We start from the raw sequence: 16,037 nt of genomic DNA on the forward strand, positions 1-16,037 counted from the left end.
TTTGGGGGGCAGGATGTAATAAGTGTGATGCTTACTATTCAGTGGACTAAGTGTGTGGTTAGTGTGAGGCATAAACAAGGTGAGACTCTATTATTTTGTGCTTCATGATGAAGAATGATGGAGAAAATATATATAAAAAATAACTAGGGGTGTGTGGATAATGTGTGTGTGTTAATAGTTATGTCTGAATGCATAGAGCAGAGAGTACCTCTAAGCAACACATGGTTGACAAGATTCTGTTAATGATAATGTTTCCTTTAAATTGGATTATTGTGAATGAGTTTTTAAACAAGGTCAAATTACTGGACAGATATGGGAAGAGTGTGTCTGTGTGCATAAAGGATATAAATCCTAGTTTGTCAGCTGTCTTCATAAGAAAAGTTAAGTTCTACATGGGCTGAATGATTCATCTTTTTTCATATCAAAATCACACTTTTAAAGAGTGCAATTTTTAATTCTAACTTTGGAATTAACAGTGTTATGACAATCTGTAGATTGAAAACTATTCATTTCATTGGCAACGGCAATTTACTGTCAGCTGTACATTTACTCACCTGTAGTGGCTTAACAATAATTCGGTGAGTTGGCTAAACAACAAAAAATAAATCTTGGCTGTTGTCTGGTGAACAATACGCTCTTAATATGACGGGGATTGGGTTTTCTCTCGTCAATATCTGACTGGTAGCTTCTTAGTTGTCGAGTGTAGAAGAAACTCGCATTAAACCTTCAGATCAGCATACACTTTTTCTAAGGGGATCACAATAAAAAGCTCTGAATTGGGATCTCTGGGATTCAAAGCAGTGAAGCAGCTCATCTTCTGTCTGTGAAGCCAACGTTAGCGTTAGCTCAAGCCTCTCCAGCGCAGATCTTGCAGTCAGGCTAACATCAAAACATTGTCGGTTTGTCATAATCACAGCGCCATATGACCAACTATTCAGATTTGTTCAGTAAATATTGTCACAACATAATGCGATGTGTTAGTTGCCTCTTTAGTGTTTATCAAATTAACTGTCAAGTGAGTGGCTTAAGTTTATGCTTGGCATAATCCTATCTTGTTTGATACTATGCATACCAGGGGCCTATAATTGTATTTGAAATCAGAACATTGATAAAAAAGTAAATGACTGCGTTCTAGGTTGGACAGAGAAAACAACAAAAACATTATGGTGGCTTACTCTGAGGAAGGAGTCCAGAGACCCATTCTCCATGAACTCAGTGATGATCATGACAGGACTGCTCTTGGTGACCACGCCCTCCAGGTGAATGACGTTAGGATGGTCGAACTGGCCCATGATGCTGGCCTCGCTGAGGAAGTCTCGCCTTTGCTTTTCAGTGTAGCCAGACTTCAGAGTTTTTATGGCCACAAACATCTCCCTTTTGCCTGGGAGCCTCAGGTTACCACTGCACACCTCTCCAAACTCTCCTGTGAGGACGTAACATAGGAAAAAAGCAATGGTTCTATTCAACTCAGAGCAATATAAGCAAGTAAGAGTACGCATATTTTGGTCCATCCATTTTTATTTAGAAATCAAGTTAGACCCCAGCTATTTCACAGTGTTATATTCCATGCACGTTTCACTCAGATTTTTCCATTACCTGCACCAATGACCTGCTCAATCTTCACACAGGATATATCAATCTCCTTGGCAAACTCCCTCACAGCCTCGTTGGGGTCCTCATATGTGAACGGATCGATATAAATCTTCATTCCTGGAGTCACTTGGAAAAAAGGTAAAAGCCACTATAATATTTGATTCTGAATTCATACAGGCTTGACAGTCAAATGCATTCAAGCACATTAACAATCAATTCACCATGCATTCACACATTACAGTACTATTCTGTGATTTGTTGTGGCACATTGGGTGGTGAAGGTTAAAAGATGGAGGAGGTGGTGTAGTGTAGAAGTGGTGGTTATGACTAGTGCCTCATGGCTACTGTGTGTTGCTATTCAGCCAGCCATGGTAGTGGCGGTCTTTTTAGCTGTGATAAGGCAGGTTTATATATATATATATATATATATATATATATATATATATATATATATATATATATCCTGTGAGTCATAGTGCCATTAACACACAGGAGGGAAACCTGGGCCCTATTTCAGCATCGCTCAGCTCCACTCCAAGAAATAAATTGGCTCTCCTAAGCCCTGATGCCAGGTAAATTGGCTTAAGGTGGCCTTTAAGTGTTCAGGGACTTAAGTGTCCTGAGTTTTAAATCCGATTATTTGGCTCTCACCTCCACATCAGGCCTGAGGCTATTTGAATGGAAACTGAACTCATGCCTTGGCTTGCTGCAGAGCTAGAAGTGCATGTACACCGTCTCAAAAACCTGGCACAATACGCTAAGGAAACGTGCTGCAGAGATGAACAGATGGAGAGGATCTGACCAGGCAAAACCCCCCATTACTAAAACCCGACAATCTCTTCCCGAGCTGAAGCACTGTTCAACAGACCACCCTCCTCTGATGGCAAAGAACACCGAAAACAGGGGCAGAAGCCTGAACTGTGACTGGTGTGAGGACATGATGCACACAGGACACATTGGCTTCTGCTTATAGCTGTGAAATACCAGAATGTCTTACTGGCACACTTCGCACTCAATCACAGACTGGACTTCTTTCCACAACGTGATTGGATTATATTGGGGAAAGAAGTTACCTTTAGAGTGGAATTAACCTAAAAAGGATGAAGCAGGGTTGTAATTACACGTTCAAATAAACAAATGAAGATGGGGTCATAAACTTGAGGTGGGAAAGGATCTGAGTTTTTTTCCAATTATGCAGGAGAAAGATGGATTAGCGTTAATATCTCAGGCGGAGCCATGGTGAAATTACTTCTCCGCTTTTTCTGCCAGATTTATTTCTGTATCGTTGTCATTTAAGCGCTCTGCCACTGAACTGTATGAGGATGGAAAAGCAATGAGAAATTCCATTCATTCACCAAGTCTTTTGAATTTTTATAACAATGGCAAATGGCTCATGTGGCATTAGCATGCTAATGGCGTTAACATGAGTGAAGATTGACCTATTTCCACCACAATAGATAGTTAGTTAACTATGAAATGCGATGATGCGCAGAACACACACTTGAACATTGAGTTTTTGATGTGGTTAAATCCAGACTACGTCCGAGTGAGCAGAGTGAAACAACAGGCAGGATTACCCGTAAATGGGGGACGGGCAAATGGAGCGGTGCTGTGCTGGGCCGTAGCCAAGGACACCAGCATGCAAGGTGGTAGCCATGGAGACAGGTGTGTGAGGGAGCGAAGGGAGCGAAGGGCTGAATGACGGCCATGGAGATGAGTGTGTGAGATGGTAGTCATGGAGACAGGTGTGATTGCTGCTGGAGGAGGTACCAGCTGTATGCAGGCAGAGAGGAGCGTGGTGTTTTCTTTTTAAATTTTTTACTCACTGTGGCCGCTGGTGTAATGCTGCAGTTTGTCTGTGTATTCTGAATCAGTCCTGTCAAAGCCACGCCTCCTGGGGGAAAGACAAAGAACTCTAGCTCCGGTTCCAAAAGAAAGAGCAGGGAGGGGGAGAAACACTGATCCAACACCCCCAGGTCTACCTACACTATGGATATGTAGGTAGATATATGGGGGGAGTATATAGCAGCGATGCACTGATTTGAGGCTGATATTGACTTTATCAAGCAGATCTGGTATCGAGCAGGTTCTTTTTCCGTCATTATAAATTCATTATTACATTTTCCCCACCAACTCAGTTTTTCATTCGACAGAAATCTTTTTTATTCAACACCAGCTTTACCACACTATGTTCTTCAACTACAATTTAAGTTTTAACAGCGTGACAAGGACATATTAAAATATCTACATAAGTTCTGTGATAGGACCATCGCAGTGCATTCAAACCTTTTTATTTCTTTGACTGTTTGACAGTTCTAAATACACAGACTCACACACGCTTTGATGTTGTTCTGGTGATGTTCCTAAACTATCCCACAATGCAACCCACAGCACTATAGTTATTAGCCCGTCACTTAAGACACAAATATACTGGGGGAAAATCTATAAATGGGATGCATACTCAGAAATTCATCTTGTACAATTTCTTCTGTGAATCAAACACTAATAGGAACTGAAGTCCTAACCTTGGCAGAGTTACAAACATTTGATACCCATTGAGCAGAAGCACCTACAGAACTTTATTGTTAGCAATGTTGACTGTTATGTATTATTTCTGCAGCTGAAAGACTGGAATTTATTAAGAAGTAATATCTTTGAAACCAGATGGTTCTCTACAACTCACATTCATAGTTTTAATCAGAATCAGCTTTAAAGGCCAAGCGTGTGTGTACACACAAAAGGAAATTCCATGAGTCAGTTTTTTCATTGCTTTCAATGTACTTACACACAGTGGGCAATTTTCAGAAACTAGATAAAGAATTGACTTAAAGGTTACAAACAAGAACAAGAACAACACACTGAACGATAGAAGATAGGTAAACATAATCAGTGAACTATAATGTGCATACAAGTGGGTAAAAACTGTCTGTAAATTGTAAACAACAATACAGTGCAAGAAAACAGACCCCATGAAACCCTATGAATAAAAGCACAATGACTACAGTAAAAAGGAGACAAATCTACTTAACCAGCTAGTGCAGCTGTGTTTATTGGCTCACAGGCTTGCTAAAGAAGACTGCGACAGGACTGACTCACCGGTTACAGACGATGATGATGACGACAACAGCGATGAGGAAGACCAAGCCGGCAGCTGCCGAGCCGATGATGAGTGGTAGCTTCTCCTGAATACTGGTGTTGTACTCCTCTGTAGAAAAAAGAAACACATGCATACAATAAAGATACAGTAGTGCCACACATAGACGGGCGGGCGGATGGGCAGGCAAGCATGCACGCACGCACGCACACACACACACACACACGCACACACACACACACACACATACAAGCTGTCACACGATGAAACATATTGGTAAGCATCTGAGCCACTGCATATGGAGCGAGCAATGGGTGACAGACAGACATCCGTCTGGGTGAACCAATGAGCATCTTTGCATCTTGACGGCACGGACCATGTTCCAAAGCACAGTCAATGTGCTCAGATGCCGCGGATATGGACAAATTATCTGGCAGAAAGTGTGTGAAGTGAGGAGAGAGAGCATGTTTGGGTGAGACCCAGGCTGATGAGACCGCCAAGAGCAGGAATCCAGCTACTGAATGGGCACACAGAGGCATAGCCAGGCCCTCCTCTGGCGCACTGTAAATAACACATCACTTCACAATTTCAGCCAGATACACGGGTAAGTGGATCCCCACAGTTTCATGTGCTTCTAGAAATGGTAAATATTGTTTTTAATATGATAGAACACATATTGGTAACACTTTAATCTCTATTCATAAGCACTGTTTATGAAGATTTATGAAGGGATAATGTAGAGCAAGTTGGTCATTATTGCGTATTAAACCCTGACAGAGTGACCATACAGCATACCACACATTACATACATACTACACGGCATCTTACTAAATAAATCAATAACTTGACAACAAATGTTGATTTCTATATTATTTTATCGATTTAAAAGTCTGTGATCAGAACATTGCAAAATCTATAATTCTGTGTATCCACTAATAGGTGCTCACAGGAAGAGTTATAGTATTTGACAAATACATAAATAAGCACATGTATCTTCTTATAACTACATTACATTTAACTAGCTATTCATGAAATGTTTTGCTCTGCTGAGGACTTCTTGTTTATTATACGCCAAAACCCAAAATACAGCAAGAATTAATTTGAGGTACCAATGGCATTTAAAAATAAATAAGATAATGTATACAAGTGTTTACTTTGAATACTGAAAAACGGCAGAAATGATTATTAGATATTAGAGATATTAATTAGATAATCTGTAACTGTAAATAATCTGTAACACAGAAAAAGTGTTACAGATCATTCATTATATTTTAAAAATGCAATTTATAGAAAGCTTTCGCTTGTTTTCCTTTCTGAATGGGACTCATTTTCACTTTTAGCCAATTTTTTCCTTTCTTCAATTCAGCATTTTCATTTTTATTGTTTACTGGTAATCAGTGTCTTCTTGCAGCAGGAAACAACTTTTTGGTTGCATGGGGACATAACATCAAGGTGTAAATCCCTTTTAACTATTTTTTTCTTTGAAAAAAAAAACATTTTTCTGGTTAAAACTATAAACATTGAGCCTCATACATTTTCTGTTTACTCAAAATTTTCAGTTATGAGTCAGTTTTGATGAATCTATAGCGCTGGGATGTGTGCGTGTGACAGCATCAAGGATGGTCCTATGAACGTTGAGGCTAATGATGGCCCTGGGCACTGCAGGCTGAAGGAAATGAGATGTTCAGGAGGGGAAGAAGCCAGGGCTTGGCTCTAACATCAACCTCAATGACTGATGTTTACTGAATGCTCTTTCTTCTCCCAGTGTCACAGTTCAAAGATAAGACAACTTTAACCTCAACCTTGACTTAAAGGCTTATTGTGGGAAGGAAAAAAAAACTATCTTTGGCAATAAGATGAATTTTTTGTACCACAGAAAAGAAAGATTTGAGTATAATGATATGAGTATAATGTGTGGGATGTTTCCCAATACTGAAAAAAGACTTGAAGAAATAGTTGGACTGTTTACTTCACAACATGACTCCCTTTCATTCCCACAGCTGTCTGTGTCCAGGCTGAACGACATGGTGGGCCATGCATGAGAGGCGATAACAGCTCTGCGTGCTTTGGGGAACATTAGCTCAATTCTCACCCTCAGTCATGGTCTGGAAGTACAGTTTGCCACTGTAACGTCCGAAGCCAGCTACGGTTCGGGCCCGGACCTGGAACACGTAGATGCTTCCTGGTTTGAGGCCACGTATGACCACTGTGTTGGTCTGGCTCCTGATGGCGGTAGCGTTATATTCTGATTGATCCTAGGAGGAAAATAAACAAACACGTTAAGTTTGTGCACATTATTAATTACAGTCCAATTGCGAAGTCTAGCAATTATGAAATGCCACGTGAATAAATGATATACTAGGATAAGATCTAGCACTCGGGAGGAACAAATGAGCCATGAACACTATGAGCAAGCACAGCAGTGGATTTTAATATAATCAATTTCAAGATAATTGATTTACTATTAAATATAATAGCCATTTGAAGGTACAATTTACAGATTAAAGGTCCCATATTGCAAAAAGTGAGATTTTCTTCTTTCATTATAAAGCAGGTTGATAAATACTGTGAAAGTATCAAAACACTCAATCTACATAGAAATGCACATACATATATATATATAGAAAGTAGAAAGAGCCGCTACAGTTAGTCCCTGGCTGCAATGACTATACAGAGACACCACAAGCTTAGATGCGGACGACCAAGATAAGCTGACCAATCAGAGCAGGCCAGGCTTTTTTGGGAGGGAGGGGCTTAAAGAGACGAGCTAAAACGGAGCCTTTCAGACAGGTGGTTAGATACAGGAGGGAAAATTCAGACATCAGACAGACAGAATGAGAAACGTAATGTTTTTTTTGTTTTTTTAAATAAACCATGGAAACCTTTCCTAGTATAAACCGTCAATAAAAGCATGAACCTGAAAATTAGCATAATACGGGACCTTTAAGTCTTATACTGTAATCTTGCTTTGGCACTAACTGATATCTTGGGAGCAGAAACCGTACAGAAAAAAGCAATGATACTAAGCTCAACATTTATTTTACATCTACAGGAACCATAGTACTAATCTGAATCATTTGCTACCACAAAAAGCATCATTTTTGATAAAGTAGCAGGACTGACAGAGGCACACACCCAGCAGATGCATGTACAGTAAGAAGGTAGATTTGGTGGCAGTTTGAGGTCAGGCGGCATTTCTGAGCCGTGCCTTCTGAAGAGCTGTATTTCCTCCTATCCCGAATGCTGACGAGTCTGAAAGCCGGGGCTGAGACTCTTTTAGCTGCTCCCTTCAACCCACTCCTCTGTGCACACTTCTGAGCCACAGCAGGGGCCGGGACAATTGTTTTGACAGCTCTCTCCAGCAGTGTCAGAAAAAGGGAAATATACTCAAAAGCGGAACGGCTCAGCATGTATACGAAAGCTTGACAAACGCTGTGTGTATGTGCGTGTGCACACGCACAATACATGTGTGTGATTGTGTTTTTAAGTCTGTGAATGGATGTATTGCTGTGCATTGAAACAACACACTGTTTTTACTGTGAGTGTTCTTGTGAGAAAGTATGGTGATTCGGCAGAGCTTGCCCCTTAAATACTATTTTTACATCAGTCAGCGCACCATTGTTTTAACCACAAGTCTCTGCGCATCAATCCCCAGCGGCCCTACTGCAGGGCTGAGAGCGGTTTCCTTTTCCAGTGACTGACCGTGATTGTAATTGAAAGAGAATGAGCAGAAGTTCTAAGCAATGTTCAGAAGCTCTGACTACATCATGCCTCATTGTATGTGCTGTTATGCAAACGAGCATGGGGGGAGGGGGGACGATCTGAATATAAATGTACAACTACATAAAAGAGTCCGTTTTTTTACCATGAGCATCTTTGGTTGGATAGGGAGAAAAATAAATTGTATCTTTATATGGATGAGTGAGGGCTTGGAGGAAAAATGTGTCTCTGCATCACTGATACCTTTTCATAATACTGTAGCTCATAGTCCAGGATGACGCCGTTAGGCTGGTCAGGCTGGGACCAGGAGAGGGTGATGCTGTCCACGGTGCGACTGACCTGGTGCATTATGGATACAGTAGATGGAGCTGTGAGGAGACAAAGACAGTGTGTTAAGGATGAGACAAATCAGTCACTACAGACTTAACAGTCACGCACAGAGAGTTTTACAGCATCTTTAATCTCACAGCCAAACACCGGGTTCTGCAAAGGTGTAATACATAATGCCATAAAGTCGTTGTAATATACTGCCTGTCCTTTTAGAGAGTCTCGCGGCTACACATGCACTGCAGGGTGGCAAGTTACAACACCGGCCAAACCACATAAGCAGCCTCACGGGACTTCCCAGTGTCAACTGGGATTTTCATGCGATTAATTTACACTTGTCAAACTGTAGATAACAGACCACCTTGTCCAAATAAATCATTTTTAAATTACTAGACCACCATGCAATACATGTAGGAAGAACATTTTTTCAGCCCCATGAACAAACAAATACAGTAGTGTAAATCACAAGTCCAAAAATGCAACACATCATCTTTGTTGTGCAGTGTTTTTGTACACTTTTTAATTGTATTTATTTAGAGTTGTTTATGCATGTTTCCTTGTAGATGAAAGATTAAAAGGCCCAAAGCAGAGGTTTTCCATGCTACATATTACACGTGTTTTAAATTACTGCTAACAAATTTAAATTTTTAGATTATGTTTTTGTCTTTCAGGCACATGTTGGTTTCTTGTGCCTTTTAGAATGTTATGATTGTCGACATTTTTAGAAATATTGAGACTTACTCTATATGGATAGGCCAAGACAATGATTTCATCACTTCTATTTTTTTCCCCAGGTCACATAATCATTAACTTAGGCTTTGAAAACTTTGTTAACTATGCTGTGACATTTTAAGGTTTGCTAGACAACTGGTGAACAGCAACGTTTTATATGGACTTTACAGTTAACTTTTTACAGCACAGCTTACTGATCATTACAATTTGAAGTTTGCAGCATTCCAATGCAACTTCACAGAAAACAAGGTGAGAGACTGTTTGATTACCTAACCATCAAAAGTTAAGTGTGCGAGTGTTTTTAAAGGAAACCATTATCCCTGTCAAAGAAGGGATATCAAATGTAAGACAAATGAAGAACTGTGAAGTATCCATTATTTGTAAAATATGTAAATCCATTGGTATGGTCCTTTAACAGAAGCCAACAAATTACCAAAAGATATAATGGCCAGTCATTACAAAAACATCTGTTTTTATTTTAGTATTGTGTTACTTTATCACAAAATATCTTAAAAGTGACAATGTCTTGAAAAATGTTTGTTCACGTTTGTGTCACATTACTGATGGCCTTTGCCTTACAGTACAATAATTTCACCAAATTGCTTGATTTCATTCACATATTTTCAAGTAAGCACAATTGTTAAGACTCACTAGTAGCCTATTAGAGACTGTGTTCCATCATGGGTGGCCTCTTGCATAGCCCAGTGACTTGTTTAGTACAACTATAAGGTCAGGGGAGCGTGATCACCTCACGTCCTCCAACAACCATTAAGATTCGTTCAGGGTGCCGTGGGTCAGTGTAAAGCTAAGAGAAGCTGAAGATAAAGAGCTCTGTCTGGGGAGCCTGGCAAGGCCTGCAGGCCTCCACGTCTGAGCCTCTGTTTGTGTGTGAAAGGATCGGGTGGGTTGGGGAGTCAGGGAAGGAGGTGTGCTGGGCAAGATTTATGGACACCAAGCCCCACGCTCATCCCCTACAGGCCCGTGCTGTACACACACACACACACACACACACACACACACACACACACACACACACACACACACTCTCAGCCAGCAGCACAATGGCTCCCCTGAGTCCCAGCAATAAAGAAAGTCTCTCCACCGGCACACGTTCTCTATGGAAAATCCACTGACTGGGAAATTACAACAGCCACGCCTCTATAATGAAAGATTCCAAGGCTGCATGTACTGTATGTGGTTTTTAAATCTTCTGTATACAATATTTATTTTGTTGATGTTCAAGTAAAGAAATGCTTGCAACTGAGTATGAAGTAGCTTTTGCAACTCCTGTCCTCAAGCAGGGGAGAAAATATAGAATGTAAATTACAACAGTGAGTCAGTAGTAATGATAAAAGGTCCCTTTTATAACCTTACTCATTCTCATCAGCTAATCAGCCCCGGCTTGCAAGCCCTCTGACCCAGGCAAAAGCATCCATCTAATGCAACAAATTATGATGTCTCATATAAACTGTGATGGTCAAGGGAGTGAGCACGTCCTCATGTGCTGCTGCCAGCAGATAATAAATAGATGTTCTGTATTTCATCTCCGCAAAGCACTTACGCTATGATGGCCTATGACTTTGCAGCGTACATACATCATGCCTCTTTCCTGGAGCCGGAGGTACAATAATGCATACAGTATCCAGTCAGGTCACCAGTCTCAAGAATCTCTTCCATCTCACTGTACTCGCCAGTTTGTTCGCAGTCACAAGACGACAGCCTAATAAGGCAAACAGTTACTCTAAGAGGAACTCACGAGTATCCCATTACGGATGTACATATATTCAAGACTGCCACATGGCCTTTTCCTGCATAGCATTTCCATTAAACACACGGCACAGCCATGCCTAGTAACCTGATACGGAGCCAGAGAAACAAAGGCAGCTCATGTATTCATGTACAGAGGATGGATACATGCCAACATGAAAAGCTGTTGGATGAGAACACTGTGGTTTTCTTGTGCTAAAGGACAACTTCCAGACAGCGGGGTGGCAGTCGCCATGTCTGAGCTCGAGAAACTGATAAGGGGTGGTGTAACAGAAAATGAACTGGATTCAAATTAAATTAACGATTTTTTTTTTGTAAAATAAATACGGAGTAAAAAAACACAATAAAACAGTGTTGAAACATTCGGCTTGGAGAGAAAATAGCAATCCAGCTGTGTTGTGCATTTCAAGTCAAATCAGTCCACGCATTTCAAGCTAAGTTGACATTCCACCAATTGACCGTGGAATGTAGTGGTACGCCAAGTCGACGTTTCACTGCAGCAAGGCCTACAGCAACGGTCCACATATGAAAACCATTTCGTACATCTAATTTATGTACTCCAAATCTACAAGTCTCCATTGTATTCCAAATCTTCAAGTGTACCTAGAATTCTTTTCCCCCAGCTTAATCTATAATTTACAGGGTTGAGTAAATACTTGGTTTTTACTAAGTCAACATCATATGACGAGTTATGCCACTAAATACATGTTTTAGTTGTTTCAAGCCATTTTCTTTGTTGTTACAATAATTATTTTTAAATCATGTGGATTGCACCCCATTAAAGACAATTAGAAATTAAAAACAAAGATGTAAGAAAGTTTCCCAGTCAATTCTATACCGGAGAAAAACGAATCATAAACTATGTTAAGTCAGATACTATTCTTCAAAGTGGGTAAGCTCCAGTTTTCACTGGACACTTTATTTATAGGTTTTTCTCAATGAATGCTCTGTTCTTGTTCCCAAAACAAATGAAGCGGCTATAATGAAAAAGACAGGGATTGTACATTCATGTAATTAAATTAGATGGCTGAATTGGAAAGATAAATGGCATTAATGAATATGTCTCCAACAGGAGTTTCCCATATATCACAGAAGAGTGGGAGAGTGGGCAGAGGAGTCCTAACCAAAGCTTGAGATGCATTTCTGATGATTATTAATGATACACACACGGTGTTTTCTTTCCCGTGTTGTCAGACACACAGTGCTCAACGTTGGATTGTGTGTTTAAAATCAGTTCAATTATGAAAAGATTGTGTTTAATTTATCCAAGTCTGTAAAGAGCTGAAAGAGACAATGAAGAGCTTAATATGCTGGGCCAGGAGGGGGTCTGGGTGCCCATTTGAAACTTCCAAGGTTGTATGTCGCATCGCTTAATTGTGAGAGGATGGGAGGCCCCAGCTGTTGTCAAAGAATTAGGTTTCAGACCCCACATCATTACCCAGCCTGGGATCTGATTTGAAAGACAGTGCTTTGGAGTCTATTCTAGCGTGACGCTCTGGCCTTGGCCCAACAACACAGAACTCAAAAGCTCTGTTTTGCTCAACATGTCTAATAGATGTTTTAGTGTAATGTTTGAACAGCTAGTGACTTCCCTAATCAATTAAAGATGGGGTTTACGGGGATATTTCCACTCATCTAAATCCAAGCCGATTTATTGGAGCATGCTTCTGCTAACACGCATCCAGACGTGGCTTTCATCCATCCCATTAATTTAGGTCTTTTATCTTTTATTACATTAGACTCTTTTGGTGGGCTTTTCCACTCTCTCTCTTTGACCTTTCCCTTGTTTAGCTGGAGTTTTACTGTTGAGCCTCATTACTAAATACTACTATGGACATGATGGGCATGTTCATTAAGCAAGGTTAGTGGAGTGAGACCGTTGTGCATTGATGGCAGCAGAGGGAGCTCAGTCATGGGTCCCCATGTCCAAAACACCCACCTCTTTGGACAGTCTTCCAGGAGTGGAGGGGTCTGTGGGTGCTTCAGGAGCTGAAGACTCCCGCAGTAACAGTTATGTCGAGCCATGCTTGGAGCAGCACGGTTGGCAAAATTACAGCCATCTAAATCTTTTATTTCCTGCAGCTAACTTATTTTATTGACAGCGGGAGATACAACGCCACCCCAAGCTCTCTTTATCTCCATCTTTCTAACATTTTAATGTGTCTACGACCACGTGGTTCTGATATGATTAGCCGCTGGTGCAGAGAGCCATGCTATGATTTGGGGAAGATGGGGGAGGTAGCAAGAACAGGTCAGGGCTCGTAAATCCTTTTTCCTTTTCATTGTAAAAAATTGGTTTCCCCATAGCGCAATCTCTCCCAAAGGGCCCAAACCAGCTGGTCCTCTAGAAGGCAGCCTCCCAAACAGGCTGCCACTGCTCCACTCTCTGCGACTGCCATCCATTTATGAGCGCCGCTTCGAGCCGTCTTAAAGGGAGAGGCCCGTATTTGCATGTACTTTTAGCATGCTGGCAGTCTGCCCTGTTTCCCCAGCTGCAAAGGATTGTGGGTTTTTACATCTATAAAGATTTTCCAGTGCAGTAAAGCTACAAAAGTGAGATTTCAGTTCATCAAGCTTTAAACCATCTGCACTGGAAAAGATTGGGAACTATAATACACTCATATACACACCATAAGCTAATTCTAAAATAGGCACTTCAGGGGCTTGAAGAGTTTTCAGATGCTTGCAGAGGTTAGGGTTTAAATCTAAGCCACCCAGGCAAATCTGCCGACGGAGGCGATACAGCCCAGATAAGTATGTGTGTAGACAACACTGCAGAGGAAATGAGAGACAATTCTTTTGCAGCAATTGAGCCAACCGTCATATACTCCCCAAAAAAATTGGTTCTGTCGCAGGATGGTGCTGAAAACAATCATCCGTATTGGAGCCACTTTAAGCTTTAAATGATCTTTGAATAATTGAATTTGTAGTTCTTTACTACAGTGGCCGACAGGGGCAAACGCCCTGCAACTTAAGATAACACATGCAAATTGACAAAACCCAAGAAAATAAAAATAACAAATGAATTTGACAGCACACGCGCAGCATTTAACAAACACACGAAACAACCAAATACTTAAACATGCTGCAAATATCGAAACAGAAAATACAGAAATGAAAAGCACACAAACCCCAAAAACAGATGCAACAGAAAAAAACACTGCATCCAGTTTAAACTACGCATATATTTGGATATTGTCAAAAAAAAAAACAGGTGTGAGGGCTAACAGAGTGCCAATTCATAGTTCTTGAAAAAGTTATTTTAATACAACAAATTTCTCAAATCCTCAAAAATCTACTATAAAGTAAATGGTCAAAAGAGACATTTCTTGTGCTATCAACATTTTAGATTGGATTAATACAAATTCAAAAGTCTGTGTCTGCAAAGACACCCAGATCGGCTGTGGTCCTGTAGTCTGTCGGGGCGATTTGGCCTGAACCGACACAAGGTTTGAGCTGTTTGCCACAGAGAAGAGGAATGAGGATTTGGAGTCACACAGCTCTGAGGGAAACTGGACTCTGATTAATCAGGATGCTGTTTTTCTGCATTTAAACAACTTCCAAACTGGCATCTGCTAGGAGAAGGAACTCCACAAATCACACCACACATGTTGGAAAAAGTGAGTGTGGGCTACAGCGTTCTTCATTCTCTTATTTGGTCAGTGGCACGCAAGCATGTTTTGTTTTATCGAGTTAATAGCTTTGTTTGAGGAGCAAAATGGTTTTCATGAGCAGAACAGAGCTGAGAAGCAGTTTCAAAAAGGTGTGATGTGGATCGACATGATTCAGTCCATGGTGACACGACACTAGCCACTGCAACTAAATGAACAATAATATATAGGTGTGTGGAAGACAATTCATGTACAGTATGGCATGTCCTTCATTTAGAAAATCTATAAAGGTACATCTCAAATTTTCTAATATGAACAGTTGCTGTGGGGTTTCTCCAAAATGGCAGGCCCATCATTTCACTGTCATATTGAGGAATGTCCTGATTTATGTTCATTCACAACAAACAAAACAAAGAATCATTTCTAGGAGGCAGTCTGACCACATCCTACTGTTGGTGTAGAGCAGCTGCAAACATTTACCATGTAACATTTTTCCAACATAAACAACACATGGTAGTTACATGTAGCACATCTGTTCCAGTTCCATTTTAATGCACAGAGATGACTTCTGGCTTAACGATGAAGTCATGCTTATCTACACACACTGTGAGGTTGCTGCACTGATTGGTACACAATAGCAAGGATTATAAAAAGATCATCTCCTCTTATAAAGTTCCTGACCCCAATTTACACATTAAACCTCCGAGAGGATAAGGGTGGATGCAGATTGCATGATCTATGTGAGTGAATCGAGGCCACATTAAAAAATGAGAGGCATTAGCGACATCTGAGTAGGATAGTCGAGTTCAAACCAGATAACTCCAGTCAATGGCACTCCTGTTTTGCATCCGCCTTAAAAGGAATACTTAATCTATATGTCACCACAGGAAGTTGAACTTCAGAATCTGTTTGGCAAAGAGAAAGAAAATATAGAGGATAAAGGCTTAACGAGACAGAAAGGGGAGTGCCATTGTGTTTATCACAGATCCATTTTCTTAATTGGTGAAGTTAACTCCATAAAGTTTATATAAAAATCAAAAAATTCTAAACCACGGTGCTGATTGGGTTATGACCCCTTTTTGTTTCATCACCCTTATTTTTTTATTTTTTTTATTATCATAACTATCGTCATGCTCTTGCATGTTAAGAGTAAATAAATGACTGCATTAAAGCATTGGTCAATTATTCAGGCG

General features: G+C 40.5%; 1 protein-coding gene across 5 annotated transcripts in view; it reads right to left on the bottom strand.

The window, feature by feature from the left end:
* The window catches only part of ephb2b (eph receptor B2b), a 131,295-nt gene that overhangs the window by 10,970 nt on the left and 104,288 nt on the right, over positions 1 to 16,037 (bottom strand). For 2 of the 5 annotated variants that reach the window (XM_032513527.1, XM_032513530.1), the window contains exons 6-11: positions 8,651 to 8,775; positions 6,780 to 6,942; positions 4,690 to 4,798; positions 3,420 to 3,484; positions 1,597 to 1,719; positions 1,176 to 1,423 (exon numbers count right to left, since the gene is read on the bottom strand). In XM_032513527.1, the coding sequence (XP_032369418.1) occupies positions 1,176 to 1,423; positions 1,597 to 1,719; positions 3,420 to 3,484; positions 4,690 to 4,798; positions 6,780 to 6,942; positions 8,651 to 8,775 (833 nt within the window). Of the gene's footprint in view, positions 1 to 1,175; positions 1,424 to 1,596; positions 1,720 to 3,419; positions 3,488 to 4,689; positions 4,799 to 6,779; positions 6,943 to 8,650; positions 8,776 to 16,037 lie in introns of all 5 variants that reach the window. The other 3 variants (XM_032513529.1, XM_032513528.1, XM_032513526.1) reach the window with 3 other exon arrangements.

This window comes from Etheostoma spectabile, chromosome 4, assembly GCF_008692095.1.
Source record: "Etheostoma spectabile isolate EspeVRDwgs_2016 chromosome 4, UIUC_Espe_1.0, whole genome shotgun sequence".
Taxonomy (NCBI): domain Eukaryota; kingdom Metazoa; phylum Chordata; class Actinopteri; order Perciformes; family Percidae; genus Etheostoma; species Etheostoma spectabile.